The sequence below is a fragment of the Salvelinus fontinalis genome, chromosome 30, assembly GCF_029448725.1.
Source record: "Salvelinus fontinalis isolate EN_2023a chromosome 30, ASM2944872v1, whole genome shotgun sequence".
NCBI lineage: Eukaryota > Metazoa > Chordata > Actinopteri > Salmoniformes > Salmonidae > Salvelinus > Salvelinus fontinalis.
The window spans coordinates 315,001-330,000 of record NC_074694.1 but is presented as its reverse complement, the minus strand read 5'-3'; the positions used below and the strand labels follow the sequence as shown (position 1 = coordinate 330,000).

The 15,000-nt window shown below is 42.3% G+C and overlaps 1 protein-coding gene across 3 annotated transcripts in view; it reads right to left on the bottom strand.

Moving 5' to 3' along the window:
* LOC129828537 (cAMP and cAMP-inhibited cGMP 3',5'-cyclic phosphodiesterase 10A-like) overlaps positions 1-15,000 on the bottom strand; it is a 194,090-nt gene that overhangs the window by 65,985 nt on the left and 113,105 nt on the right. For all 3 annotated transcript variants that reach the window (XM_055889551.1, XM_055889554.1, XM_055889553.1), the window contains exons 5-8: positions 12,906-12,955; positions 10,762-10,902; positions 2,975-3,136; positions 669-719 (exon numbers count right to left, since the gene is read on the bottom strand). In XM_055889551.1, coding sequence (XP_055745526.1) covers positions 669-719; positions 2,975-3,136; positions 10,762-10,902; positions 12,906-12,955 — 404 coding nt within the window. The remainder of the gene's footprint in view (positions 1-668; positions 720-2,974; positions 3,137-10,761; positions 10,903-12,905; positions 12,956-15,000) is intronic.

Below are 15,000 nucleotides of genomic sequence, written 5' to 3'. Positions count from 1 at the left end.
GAGAAACCCACTGTGACCCAGGATGCATTGGGACACTGTACTTTTTCCCACGTAGGTGCAAACCACAAGGCTCCACAGGCCATAATGACGTCCCTTGGGGGGGGTCAAGTGTAAAAAGGCTTTAGGGTTGATTAGACTGAGACCTACCGGTAAACCCCAGTCACAGGGGAGTTCTGCTTCACACAAACTACACCAGGAGAACACAACCCGGGACAAACACACACACACATATGCAATTGTACTATGAGCGTTATTTGAGCCAATGAAGTATTGAAACACGACAGTAGGTTATTGTGTTCACGGCAGACTCAACCCCTATCCCAATGACTACATGCTACCAACCCTATCCCAATGACTACATGCTACCAACCCTATCCCAATGACTACATGCTACCAACCCTATCCCAATGACTACATGCTACTAATAAAGCATCAAGAGTGTGTTATAGAGGATTTATCAAGAATGTGTTATCAAGGATTTATCAAGAGTGTGTTATAAAGCATTTATCAAGAGTCTGTTTTAAAGCATTAGTCAAGTGTGTTACCAGGCATTTATCAAGAGTGTGTTATCAAAGCAATTGTAACCAAATACACCTGAGACATCACATACGGAAACTTTTCTTTAACTGTCCGATGAACAAAACCAAGTTGAATAATCCAATTCTCACCTGTACTTGGTGAATAGCTACAGATGCCCACGCTAAACTCGCCGTTGCAACCTTAAAAGGAAAGAAAAGAAGAGAAAATCATTTGTATTTATTTATTTGAAAAAAGGGACAATGCACATCAATTAACATTTCTGTAAATGTTCCAGATTTAGCCAGCTGGCTCGTTTTTATCTGTAGTCCCTGGGGCAGATAGATTAAAAACACATAGCATCATCAACATTTAGCATTTCATTTATTTTTAATTTTTTTTAAATAAAAGTCCCAAGTTCCAGAAGCAAGAAGTAAAAAACTAATTACAGTAAAATAAAAAAAATAAAAGGAAACATGTTTTTGAAATTTGACAGTAGGGATATTTATTAATATACACATAAAGCAAACTATCACATGAATATGGGTAACGTTTATCATATAACGAGTATTCTTAGTAACCCATGTGTTTCCTCATCCTTTATCCAACCTAATGCCCTCTCTGAATAACGCCTGCGACGTAATATCCCAGTAGGCAAAACTAGTTGAAAAGACGTCATTACAACGAGAACACGTTGACGTACTTATAATGTCCTTACAACCATCTTGTCCCACTGGGTAATCTAATACTTAAACCCCTCAGTGCCTGCCATCTATTCATGTCTCTGATTGGCTCATTAGCAGCTAATAGCAAAGTCTTCAGGGACTAACTACTGCTCACCTTGTTAACTAAAGGAAAAGGGGGGATAACTAATCAGTTGTACAACTGAATGCATTCAACTGAAATGTGTCTTTCGCATTTAACCCAACCCCTCTGAATCAGAGAGGTGTGTCTTCCTCATTTAACCCAACCCCTCTGAATCAGAGAGGTGTGTCTTCCTCATTTAACCCAACCCCTCTGAATCAGAGAGGTGTGTCTTCCTCATTTAACCCAACCCCTCTGAATCAGAGAGGTGTGTCTTCCTCATTTAACCCAACCCCTCTGAATCAGAGAGGTGTGTCTTCCTCATTTAACCCAACCTCTCTGAATCAGAGAGGTGTGTCTTCCTCATTTAACCCTCTGAATCAGAGAAGTGCGGGGGGCTGCCTTAATCAACATCCACGTCTTCGGGCACCCGGGGAACAGTGGGTTAACTGCCTTGCTCAGGGCCCGGGGAACAGTGGGTTAACTGCCTTGCTCAGGGCCCGGGGAACAGTGGGTTAACTGCCTTGCTCAGGGCCCCGGGGAACAGTGGGTTAAACTACTTTACTCAGGGCCCGGGGAACAGTGGGTTAACTGCCTTGCTCAGGGCCCGGGGAACAGTGGGTTAACTGCCTTGCTCAGGGCCCGGGGAATAGTGGGTTAACTGCCTTGCTCAGGGCCCCGGGGAACAGTGGGTTAACTGCCTTGCTCAGGGCCCCGGGGAACAGTGGGTTAACTGCCTTGCTCAGGGCCCGGGGAACAGTGGGTTAACTGCCTTGCACAGGGCCCGGGGAACAGTGGGTTAACTGCCTTACTCAGGTTCCGGGGAACAGTGGGTTAACTGCCTTGCTCAGGGCCCGGGGAACAGTGGGTTAACTGCCTTGCTCAGGGCCCGGGGAACAGTGGGTTAACTGCCTTGCTCAGGGCCCGGGGAACAGTGGGTTAACTGCCTTGCTCAGGGCCCGGGGAACAGTGGGTTAACTGCCTTGCTCAGGGCCCGGGGAACAGTGGGTTAACTGCCTTGCTCAGGGCCCGGGGAACAGTGGGTTAACTACCTTGCTCAGGGCCCGGGGAACAGTGGGTTAACTACCTTGCTCAGGGCCCGGGGAACAGTGGGTTAACTGCCTTGCTCAGGGCCCGGGGAACAGTGGGTTAACTACCTTGCTCAGGGCCCGGGGAACAGTGGGTTAACTGCCTTGCTCAGGGCCCGGGGAACAGTGGGTTAACTGCCTTGCTCAGGGCCCGGGGAACAGTGGGTTTAACAGCCTTTTCCAGGGGCAGAACGGCAGATTTTTACCTCGTCGGCACGGGGATTCGAACCAGCAACATTTCGGTTACTGGCTCAACTTTCTAACCACTAGGCTACCTTACAAATCTTTGGTCTGATCCTCAGGGACTCACTACTGCTCTCTTTATGACCTCCTAATGGCGCTATTACAGGAAGGCATTGCCTAGCCCTCGACAGTCATACGCTCTGTTCACACAGACAGGCTTGGTGTGTGTGTGTGTTTGTGTCTGTGCATGTATGCCTGCGTGTGTTCGTGTGTTCATGTACCTCCTGGTTGCTGGTATCATGATAGTGTGTCTGTGTGTTCGTGTTAGTGTTCGTGTTAGTGTGTCTGTGTGTTCGTGTTAGTGTTAGTGTGTGTTCATGTACCTCCTGGTTGCTGGTATCGAAGGGCTCGTTGCCCCGGTACCGATGCAGTTCCAGGATAGCTATGAGGTCACCGATGGAAGTGAGGATGGGGAGGCACAGGACAGAGTGAACATGGATCCCTGAGTCTGAGTCCTGACCTGTGCCTTCTGGGAAACGCTGGTCCTGTTGAGTGAGTGAGTGAGAGAGAGAGAGAGAGAGAGAGAGAGAGAGAGAGAGAGAGAGAGAAGAGAGAGAGAGAGAGAGAGAGAGAGAGAGAGAGAGAGAGAGAGAGAGAGAGAGAGAGAGAGAGAGAGAGAGAGAGAGAGAGAGAGAGAGAGAGAGAGAGAGAGATTAGAATTAGAATCCAAAGGTCAAGGGTTAAGGGGCATGTGTTAAAGGGTGGTGAGGATGAGAAGGTAAAGGACAGAGTGAGCATGAATTCCTGAATATCCTGCACACACACAGAGGTCAGGGGTTATGAGGTCAAAGCATCTGAAATATAACCAAATACTTTGGAACTTTGATTTATCCTGCATTAATTAGGGTTCGGGTTTTTAGGTTAGAGTTATGTATATTTATAATACTCTGAATCTCAGCCCTGTGATGTCCTCTACTAACAGTGTTTAGGGTTAGGTATATTTATAACATGTTGAGTCTCAGCCCTGTGATGTCCTCTACTAATAGTGTTTAGGGTTAGGTATATTTATAATACTCTGAATCTCAGCCCTGTGATGTCCTCTACTAACAGAGTTTAGGGTTAGGTATATTTATAACATGTTGAGTCTCAGCCCTGTGATGTCCTCTACTAACAGTGTTTAGGGTTAGGTATATTTATAATACTCTGAATCTCAGCCCTGTGATGTCCTCTACTAACAGTGTTTAGGGTTAGGTATATTTATAATACTCTGAATCTCAGCCCTGTGATGTCCTCTACTAACAGTGTTTAGGGTTAGGTATATTTATAATACTCTGAATCTCAGCCCTGTGATGTCCTCTACTAACAGTGTTTAGGGTTAGGTATATTTATAACATGTTGAATCTCACCCCTGTGATGTCCTCTACTAATAGTGTTTAGGGTTAGGTATATTTATAACATGTTGAATCTCAGCCCTGTGATGTCCTCTACTAATAGTGTTTAGGGTTAGGTATATTTATAACATGTTGAGTCTCAGCCCTGTGATGTCCTCTACTAACAGTGTTTAGGGTTAGGTATATTTATAATACTCTGAGTCTCAGCCCTGTGATGTCCTCTACTAATAGTGTTTAGGGTTAGGTATATTTATAACATGTTGAGTCTCAGCCCTGTGATGTCCTCTACTAATAGTGTTTAGGGTTAGGTATATTTATAACATGTTGAGTCTCAGCCCTGTGATGTCCTCTACTAATAGTGTTTAGGGTTAGGTATATTTATAACATGTTGAGTCTCAGCCCTGTGATGTCCTCTACTAACAGTGTTTAGGGTTAGGTATATTTATAACATGTTGAATCTCAGCCCTGTGATGTCCTCTACTAATAGTGTTTAGGGTTAGGTATATTTATAATACTCTGAGTCTCAGCCCTGTGATGTCCTCTACTAACAGTGTTTAGGGTTAGGTATATTTATAATACTCTGAGTCTCAGCCCTGTGATGTCCTCTACTAACAGTGTTTAGGGTTAGGTATATTTATAATACTCTGAGTCTCAGCCCTGTGATGTCCTCTACTAACAGTGTTTAGGGTTAGGTATATTTATAACATGTTGAGTCTCAGCCCTGTGATGTCCTCTACTAATAGTGTTTAGGGTTAGGTATATTTATAATACTCTGAATCTCAGCCCTGTGATGTCCTCTACTAACAGTGTTTAGGGTTAGGTATATTTATAACATGTTGAGTCTCAGCCCTGTGATGTCCTCTACTACAGTGTTTAGGGTTAGGTATATTTATAACATGTTGAATCTCAGCCCTGTGATGTCCTCTACTAACAGTGTTTAGGGTTAGGTATATTTATAATACTCTGAGTCTCAGCCCTGTGATGTCCTCTACTAATAGTGTTTAGGGTTAGGTATATTTATAATACTCTGAGTCTCAGCCCTGTGATGTCCTCTACTAATAGTGTTTAGGGTTAGGTATATTTATAATACTCTGAATCTCAGCCCTGTGATGTCCTCTACTAATAGTGTTTAGGGTTAGGTATATTTATAATACTCTGAATCTCAGCCCTGTGATGTCCTCTACTAATAGTGTTTAGGGTTAGGTATATTTATAATACTCTGAATCTCAGCCCTGTGATGTCCTCTACTAACAGTGTTTAGGGTTAGGTATATTTATAATACTCTGAATCTCAGCCCTGTGATGTCCTCTACTAATAGTGTTTAGGGTTAGGTATATTTATAATACTCTGAGTCTCAGCCCTGTGATGTCCTCTACTAATAGTGTTTAGGGTTAGGTATATTTATAATACTCTGAGTCTCAGCCCTGTGATGTCCTCTACTAACAGTGTTTAGGGTTAGGTATATTTATAACATGTTGAGTCTCAGCCCTGTGATGTCCTCTACTAACAGTGTTTAGGTTTAGGTATATTTATAATACTCTGAGTCTCAGCCCTGTGATGTCCTCTACTAACAGCGTTTAGGGTTAGGTATATTTATAATACTCTGAATCTCAGCCCTGTGATGTCCTCTACTAACAGCGTTTAGGGTTAGGTATATTTATAATACTCTGAATCTCAGCCCTGTGATGTCCTCTACTACAGTGTGTAGGGTTAGGTATATTTATAACATGTTGAATCTCAGCCCTGTGATGTCCTCTACTAACAGCGTTTAGGGTTAGGTATATTTATAACATGTTGAGTCTCAGCCCTGTGATGTCCTCTACTAACAGTGTTTAGGGTTAGGTATATTTATAACATGTTGAGTCTCAGCCCTGTGATGTCCTCTACTAACAGTGTTTAGGGTTAGGTATATTTATAATACTCTGAATCTCAGCCCTGTGATGTCCTCTACTACAGTGTTTAGGGTTAGGTATATTTATAACATGTTGAATCTCAGCCCTGTGATGTCCTCTACTAACAGCGTTTAGGGTTAGGTATATTTATAACATGTTGAGTCTCAGCCCTGTGATGTCCTCTACTAACAGTGTTTAGGGTTAGGTATATTTATAATACTCTGAATCTCAGCCCTGTGATGTCCTCTACTAACAGTGTTTAGGGTTAGGTATATTTATAATACTCTGAGTCTCAGCCCTGTGATGTCCTCTACTAATAGTGTTTAGGGTTAGGTATATTTATAATACTCTGAATCTCAGCCCTGTGATGTCCTCTACTAATAGTGTTTAGGGTTAGGTATATTTATAACATGTTGAGTCTCAGCCCTGTGATGTCCTCTACTAACAGTGTTTAGGGTTAGGTATATTTATAATACTCTGAGTCTCAGCCCTGTGATGTCCTCTACTAATAGTGTTTAGGGTTAGGTATATTTATAACATGTTGAGTCTCAGCCCTGTGATGTCCTCTACTAACAGTGTTTAGGGTTAGGTATATTTATAATACTCTGAGTCTCAGCCCTGTGATGTCCTCTACTAATAGTGTTTAGGGTTAGGTATATTTATAATACTCTGAATCTCAGCCCTGTGATGTCCTCTACTAACAGTGTTTAGGGTTAGGTATATTTATAACATGTTGAGTCTCAGCCCTGTGATGTCCTCTACTAATAGTGTTTAGGGTTAGGTATATTTATAATACTCTGAATCTCAGCCCTGTGATGTCCTCTACTAACAGTGTTTAGGGTTAGGTATATTTATAACATGTTGAATCTCAGCCCTGTGATGTCCTCTACTAACAGTGTTTAGGGTTAGGTATATTTATAATACTCTGAATCTCACCCCTGTGATGTCCTCTACTAACAGTGTTTAGGGTTAGGTATATTTATAATACTCTGAATCTCAGCCCTGTGATGTCCTCTACTAACAGTGTTTAGGGTTAGGTATATTTATAATACTCTGAGTCTCAGCCCTGTGATGTCCTCTACTAATAGTGTTTAGGGTTAGGTATATTTATAATACTCTGAATCTCAGCCCTGTGATGTCCTCTACTAATAGTGTTTAGGGTTAGGTATATTTATAATACTCTGAATCTCAGCCCTGTGATGTCCTCTACTAATAGTGATTAGGGTTAGGTATATTTATAACATGTTGAGTCTCAGCCCTGTAATGTCCTCTACTAATAGTGTTTAGGGCTAGGTATATTTATAATACTCTGAATCTAAGCCCTGTGATGTCCTCTACTAACAGTGTTTAGGGTTAGGTATATTTATAATACTCTGAATCTCAGCCCTGTGATGTCCTCTACTAACAGTGTTTAGGGTTAGGTATATTTATAATACTCTGAGTCTCAGCCCTGTGATGTCCTCTACTAATAGCGTTTAGGGTTAGGTATATTTATAATACTCTGAATCTCAGCCCTGTGATGTCCTCTACTAACAGTGTGTAGGGTTAGGTATATTAATAACATGTTGAATCTCACCCCTGTGATGTCCTCTACTAATAGTGTTTAGGGTTAGGTATATTTATAATACTCTGAGTCTCAGCCCTGTGATGTCCTCTACTAACAGTGTTTAGGGTTAGGTATATTTATAATACTCTGAGTCTCAGCCCTGTGATGTCCTCTACTAACAGTGTTTAGGGTTAGGTATATTTATAATACTCTGAGTCTCAGCCCTGTGATGTCCTCTACTAACAGTGTTTAGGGTTAGGTATATTTATAACATGTTGAATCTCAGCCCTGTGATGTCCTCTACTAACAGTGTTTAGGGTTAAGTATATTTATAACATGTTGAATCTCACCCCTGTGATGTCCTCTACTAACAGTGTTTAGGGTTAGGTATATTTATAATACTCTGAGTCTCAGCCCTGTGATGTCCTCTACTAATAGTGTTTAGGGTTAGGTATATTTATAATACTCTGAATCTCAGCCCTGTGATGTCCTCTACTAACAGTGTGTAGGGTTAGGTATATTAATAACATGTTGAATCTCACCCCTGTGATGTCCTCTACTATTAGTGTTTAGGGTTAGGTATATTTATAATACTCTGAGTCTCAGCCCTGTGATGTCCTCTACTAACAGTGTTTAGGGTTAGGTATATTTATAATACTCTGAGTCTCAGCCCTGTGATGTCCTCTACTAACAGTGTTTAGGGTTAGGTATATTTATAACATGTTGAATCTCAGCCCTGTGATGTCCTCTACTAACAGTGTTTAGGGTTAAGTATATTTATAACATGTTGAATCTCAGCCCTGTGATGTCCTCTACTAACAGTGTTTAGGGTTAGGTATATTTATAACATGTTGAGTCTCAGCCCTGTGATGTCCTCTACTAATAGTGTTTAGGGTTAAGTATATTTATAACATGTTGAATCTCAGCCCTGTGATGTCCTCTACTAATAGTGTTTAGGGTTAGGTATATTTATAATACTCTGAGTCTCACCCCTGTGATGTCCTCTACTAACAGTGTTTAGGGTTAGGTATATTTATAATACTCTGAATCTCAGCCCTGTGATGTCCTCTACTAACAGTGTTTAGGGTTAGGTATATTTATAATACTCTGAATCTCAGCCCTGTGATGTCCTCTACTAACAGTGTTTAGGGTTAGGTATATTTATAATACTCTGAATCTCAGCCCTGTGATGTCCTCTACTAATAGTGTTTAGGGTTAGGTATATTTATAATACTCTGAATCTCAGCCCTGTGATGTCCTCTACTAATAGTGTTTAGGGTTAGGTATATTTATAACATGTTGAATCTCAGCCCTGTGATGTCCTCTACTAATAGTGTTTAGGGTTAGGTATATTTATAACATGTTGAGTCTCAGCCCTGTGATGTCCTCTACTAACAGTGTTTAGGGTTAGGTATATTTATAATACTCTGAATCTCAGCCCTGTGATGTCCTCTACTAATAGTGTTTAGGGTTAGGTATATTTATAACATGTTGAATCTCAGCCCTGTGTAACGGTCCTGACCTGTTTTATGTTGTTTTTGTATGTGTAATTGGTCAGGGCGTTAGTTTTGGGTGGGCAGTCTATGTTATCTGTTTCTATGTTGGTTTTGGTTGCCTGGTATGGCTCTTAATTAGAGGCAGGTGTTTTGCGTTCTCCTCTAATTAAGAGTCATATTTAGGTAGGGTGTTCTCACTGTTTGTTTGTGGGTGATTGTCTCCTGTGTCGTCGAATGTATGTACCATACGGGACTGTTTGGCTGTTCGTTTATTTTGATGTCGTCTGTTTCCTGTCCGTGAGTTTACGTTTAGTTATGTAAGTTTATGTTCAGGTTTCGTCAACGTCGTTTTCTTGTTTTGTATATTTGAAAGTGTTTTGTTTCGTGTTGCCATCGTCGTGTTAAATAAAAAGATGGCTTATTTCCCGAATGCTGCATTTTGGTCTGATGATCCTTCTCTCCTCACCTCGTCTGAGGATGAGGAGAGCGACAGCCCTTACACCCTGTGATGTCCTCTACTAATAGCGTGTAGGGTTAGGTATATTTATAATACTCTGAATCTCAGCCCTGTGATGTCCTCTACTAACAGTGTTTAGGGTTAGGTATATTTATAATACTCTGAGTCTCAGCCCTGTGATGTCCTCTACTAACAGTGTTTAGGGTTAGGTATATTTATAACATGTTGAGTCTCAGCCCTGTGATGTCCTCTACTGACAGTGATTAGGGTTAGGTATATTTATAATACTCTGAGTCTCAGCCCTGTGATGTCCTCTACTAATAGTGTTTAGGGTTAGGTATATTTATAATACTCTGAGTCTCAGCCCTGTGATGTCCTCTACTAATAGTGTTTAGGGTTAGGTATATTTATAATACTCTGAGTCTCAGCCCTGTGATGTCCTCTACTAATAGTGTTTAGGGTTAGGTATATTTATAACATGTTGAATCTCAGCCCTGTGATGTCCTCTACTAATAGCGTGTAGGGTTAGGTATATTTATAACATGTTGAGTCTCAGCCCTGTGATGTCCTCTACTGACAGTGATTAGGGTTAGGTATATTTATAACATGTTGAATCTCAGCCCTGTGATGTCCTCTACTGACAGTGTTTAGGGTTAGGTATATTTATAATACTCTGAATCTCAGCCCTGTGATGTCCTCTACTGACAGTGTTTAGGGTTAGGTATATTTATAACATGTTGAGTCTCAGCCCTGTGATGTCCTCTACTGACAGTGTTTAGGGTTAGGTATATTTATAACATGTTGAATCTCAGCCCTGTGATGTCCTCTACTAACAGTGTTTAGGGTTAGGTATATTTATAACATGTTGAGTCTCACCCCTGTGATGTCCTCTACTAACAGTGTTTAGGGTTAGGTATATTTATAATACTCTGAGTCTCAGCCCTGTGATGTCCTCTACTAATAGTGTTTAGGGTTAGGTATATTTATAACATGTTGAATCTCAGCCCTGTGATGTCCTCTACTAATAGCGTGTAGGGTTAGGTATATTTATAACATGTTGAGTCTCAGCCCTGTGATGTCCTCTACTGACAGTGATTAGGGTTAGGTATATTTATAACATGTTGAATCTCAGCCCTGTGATGTCCTCTACTGACAGTGTTTAGGGTTAGGTATATTTATAATACTCTGAATCTCAGCCCTGTGATGTCCTCTACTGACAGTGTTTAGGGTTAGGTATATTTATAACATGTTGAGTCTCAGCCCTGTGATGTCCTCTACTGACAGTGTTTAGGGTTAGGTATATTTATAACATGTTGAATCTCAGCCCTGTGATGTCCTCTACTAACAGTGTTTAGGGTTAGGTATATTTATAACATGTTGAGTCTCACCCCTGTGATGTCCTCTACTAACAGTGTTTTGCGTGTTGTGGCCACGTGTGCGGCGATGGTGGTCCCAAACGTGATCGGGCCAGCTGGGATGAGCTTGGGAGGAACGTCCTCAGCCACCGGCGGTTTAAACAAACACACACTCTGACGAGAGACCAGAGAGAGAGAGAGATGAACATGGGATATACTCAATCAGGAAGGACCAGAGAGAGAGATGAACATGGGATATACTCAATCAGGAAGGACCAGAAAGAGAGATGAACATGGGATATACTCAATCAGGAAGGACCAGGGAGAGAGAGGTGTACATGGGATATACTCAATCAGGAAGGACCAGAGAGAGAGAGAGGTGTACATGGGATATACTCAATCAGGAAGGACCAGAGAGAGAGAGAGATGAACATGGGATATACTCAATCAGGAAGGACCAGAGAGAGAGACATAAACATGGGATATACTCAATCAGGAAGGACCAGAGAGAGAGGTGAACATGGGATATACTCAATCAGGAAGGACCAGAGAGAGAGATGAACATGGGATATACTCAATCAGGAAGGACCAAAGAGAGAGGGAGGAACATGGGATACACTCAATCAGTCACTTTCTATACACTACATCCCGTTAGTCATTAACAGATGAACTAACACAAACTCTGAGATGATAGACGGGATACACTCAATGACTCACTTGAAGGTGCAATCTGCAATATTTTCATTTCAATTAATGATATACACACATTTGTTATTGAGGATACAGTGGCTTGCGAAAGTATTCACCCCCCTTTGGCATTTTTCCTATTTTGTTGCCTTACAATCTGGAATTAAAATCGAGGTTTAAATCATTTGATTTACAAAACATGCCTACCACTTTGAAGATGCTAAATATTTTTTATTGTGAAACAAACAAGAAATAAGACAAAAAAAACTGAAAACTTGAGTGTGCATAACTATTCACCCCCCAAAGTCAATACTTTGTAGAGCCACCTTTTGCAGCAATTACAGCTGCAAGTCTCTTGGGGTATGTCCCTATAAGATTGGCACATCTAGCCACTGGGATTTTTGCCCAATCTTCAGGGCAAAACTGCTCCAGCTCCTTCAAGTTGGATGGGTTCTGCTGGTGTACAGCAATCTGTAAGTGATACCACAGATTCTCAATTGGATTAAGGTCTGGGCTTTGATTAGGCCATTCCAAGACATTTAAATATTTCCCCTTAAACCACTCAAGTGTTGCTTTAGCAGTATGCTTAGGGTCATTGTCCTGCTGGAAGGTGAACCTCCGTCTCAGTCTCAAATCTCTGGAAGACTGGAACAGGTTTCCCTCAAGAATTTCCCTGTAATTAGCGCCATCCATCATTCCATCAATTCTGACTAGTTTCCCGGTCCCTGACGATTAAAAACATCCACACACCATAATGCTGCCACCACCATGCTTCACTGTGGGGATGGTGTTCTCGGGATGATGAGAGGTGTTGGGTTTGCGCCAGACATAGCGTTTTCCTTGATGGCCAGAAATCTACATTTTTGTCTCATCTGACCAGAGTATCCTTTTCCATATGTTTGGGGAGTCTCCCACATGCCTTTTGGCAAACACACATATTTTTTTCTTTAAGCAATGGCTTTTTTCTGGCCTCTCTTCCATAAAGCCCAGCTCTGTGGAGTGTACGGCTTAAAATGGTCCTATGGACAGATACTCCAATCTCTAATATACTGAGATCATGTGACAGATCATGTGACACTTAGATTGCACACAGATGGGCTTTATCTAATTAATTATGTGACTTCTGAAGGTAATTATTTGCACCAGATCTTATTTAGGGTCTTCAGAGCAAAGGGGGTGAAGACATATGCACGCACCACTTTTCAGTTTTTTGTTAAAAAAATTCACTTCACCAATTTGGACTATTTTGTGTCCATTACATGAAATCCAAATAAAAATCAATTTAAATGACAGGTTGTAATGCAACAAAATATGAAAAACGCCAAGGGAGATGAATACTTTTGCAAGGCACTGTATATAGTACATTGTAAATTCTTCATTAATTAAGGATTGGGGCTTTTAACACTCCTCACTCACTAGACTATATCAATGGAGCTCAGAGTAGTTGATCTGTGCTCCTCGCCAGAATATATTTTATGTGGTTTACTTACATTGTTACATTCTCCCATGAAATAAAGGGCAAATCCATCTGCTTTCGTGGCTGATTAAAGACAAGAGATAAGAGAAAAGTTACCATCTGTAGTTCCACAGATGGTGTGGTGTACAGTATCTGCTGTGTGTGTGTGTGTGTGTGTGTGTGTGTGTGTGTGTGTGTGTGTGTGTGTGTGTGTGTGTGTGTGTGTGTGTGTGTGTGTGTGTGTGTGTGTGTGTGTGTGTGTGTGTGTGTGTGTGTGTGTGTGTGTGTGTGTGTGTGTGTGTGTGCGTGCGAGCGAGCGTGTGTGACTGGTGTACGGTGTGTGTTACGTGGTGGAGCGCAGGGCGAGCAGTGCACAGCCTGTCACATCCAATCCTCCCACGCCTCATCGGGGCACTGCGGCAATGTCACAGTCTTCTACCAGCACGTATGCCCGCCCGCCCGCTCACACACACACACACACACACACACACACACACACACACACACACACACACACACACACACACACACACACACACACACACACACACACACACACACACACACACACACACACACACACACACACACACACACACACACACACACACACACACACACACACAGCTCTGCCACAGACAGGGACACTGGGCACAGTAGACACAGCATCATGATGCACCATGGTCCCAGTAGACTTCTAAGCTACGTGAAATACGTGAAATATGGGTCATCAACCAAACCATGGCAAATGGTATGGGGGGGGGACTGAAGAGAGATGAAATGGCTAGCTACGGTAGCAGTCTGTTAATGATATATTATACAGTATGGTTAGTGTCAGCTTAGCCTGGTCCCAGATCTGTTTGTGCTGTCTAGCCAACTCCTATGGATGCTGTAAAATGTGACCAGAAATGACCTAGAGACTGAAAAACAACTTCTATTTCTTATAAGCATCCAGGTTAGAGTCCCTTCTCCTTGAAAGCGGCAGCTCTACCCTTTAGCTCAGTGCGGTAGTTGCCTTTAATCCATGGTTTCTGGTTGGGGAATGTACATACAGTCACTGTGGGGACGACGTCCTCGATGCACTTATTGATAAAGCCAGTGACTGATGTGGTGTACTCCTCAATGCTATCGGAAGAATCCCGGAACATATTCCAGTCTGTGCTAGCAAAACAGTCCTGTAGTTTAGCATCTGCTTCATCTGACCACTTTTTATACACCGAGTCACTGGTGCTTCCTGCTTTCATTTTTGCATGTAAGCAGGAATCAGGAGGATAGAGTTATGGTCAGATTTGCCAAATGGAGGGCGAGGGACGCGTCTCTGTGTGTGGAGTAAAGGTGCTGTCTAATTTTTTCCCCCTCTGGTTGCACATTTAACATGCTGATAGAAATTAGGTAAAACTGATTTAAGTTTCCCTGCATTAAAGTCCCCGGCCACTAGGAGCGCTGCCTCTGGATGAGCGTTTTCCTGTTTGCTTATGGCCGTATACAGCTCGTTGAGTGCGGTTTTCGTGCCAGCATCGGTCTGTGGTGGTATGTAGACAGCTACGAAAAAAAATGATGAAAACTCTCAAGGTAGATAGTGTGGTCTACAGCTTATCATGAGATACTCAGGCGAGCAAAACCTCGAGACTTCCTTAGCTATCATGCACCAGCTGTTGTTTACATAAATGCATAGGCCCCCGCCCCGTGTCTTACCAGAGGCTGCTGTTCTATCCTGCTGATACAGTGTAAAACCTGCCACCCCTTGTCTTACCAGAGGCTGCTGTTCTATCCTGCTGATACAGTGTAAAACCTGCCACCCCTTGTCTTACCAGAGGCTGCTGTTCTATCCTGCTGATACAGTGTATAACCTACCACCCCTTGTCTTACCAGAGGCTGCTGTTCTATCCTGCCGATACAGTGTATAACCTGCCACCCCTTATCTTACCAGAGACTGCTGTTCTATCCTGCTGATACAGTGTATAACCTGCCACCCCTTGTCTTACCAGAGGCTGCTGTTCTATCCTGCTGATACAGTGTATAACCTGCCACCCCTTGTCTTACCAGAGACTGCTGTTCTGTCCTGCTGATACAGTGTATAACCTGCCACCCCTTGTCTTACCAGAGGCTGCTGTTCTGTCCTGCTGATA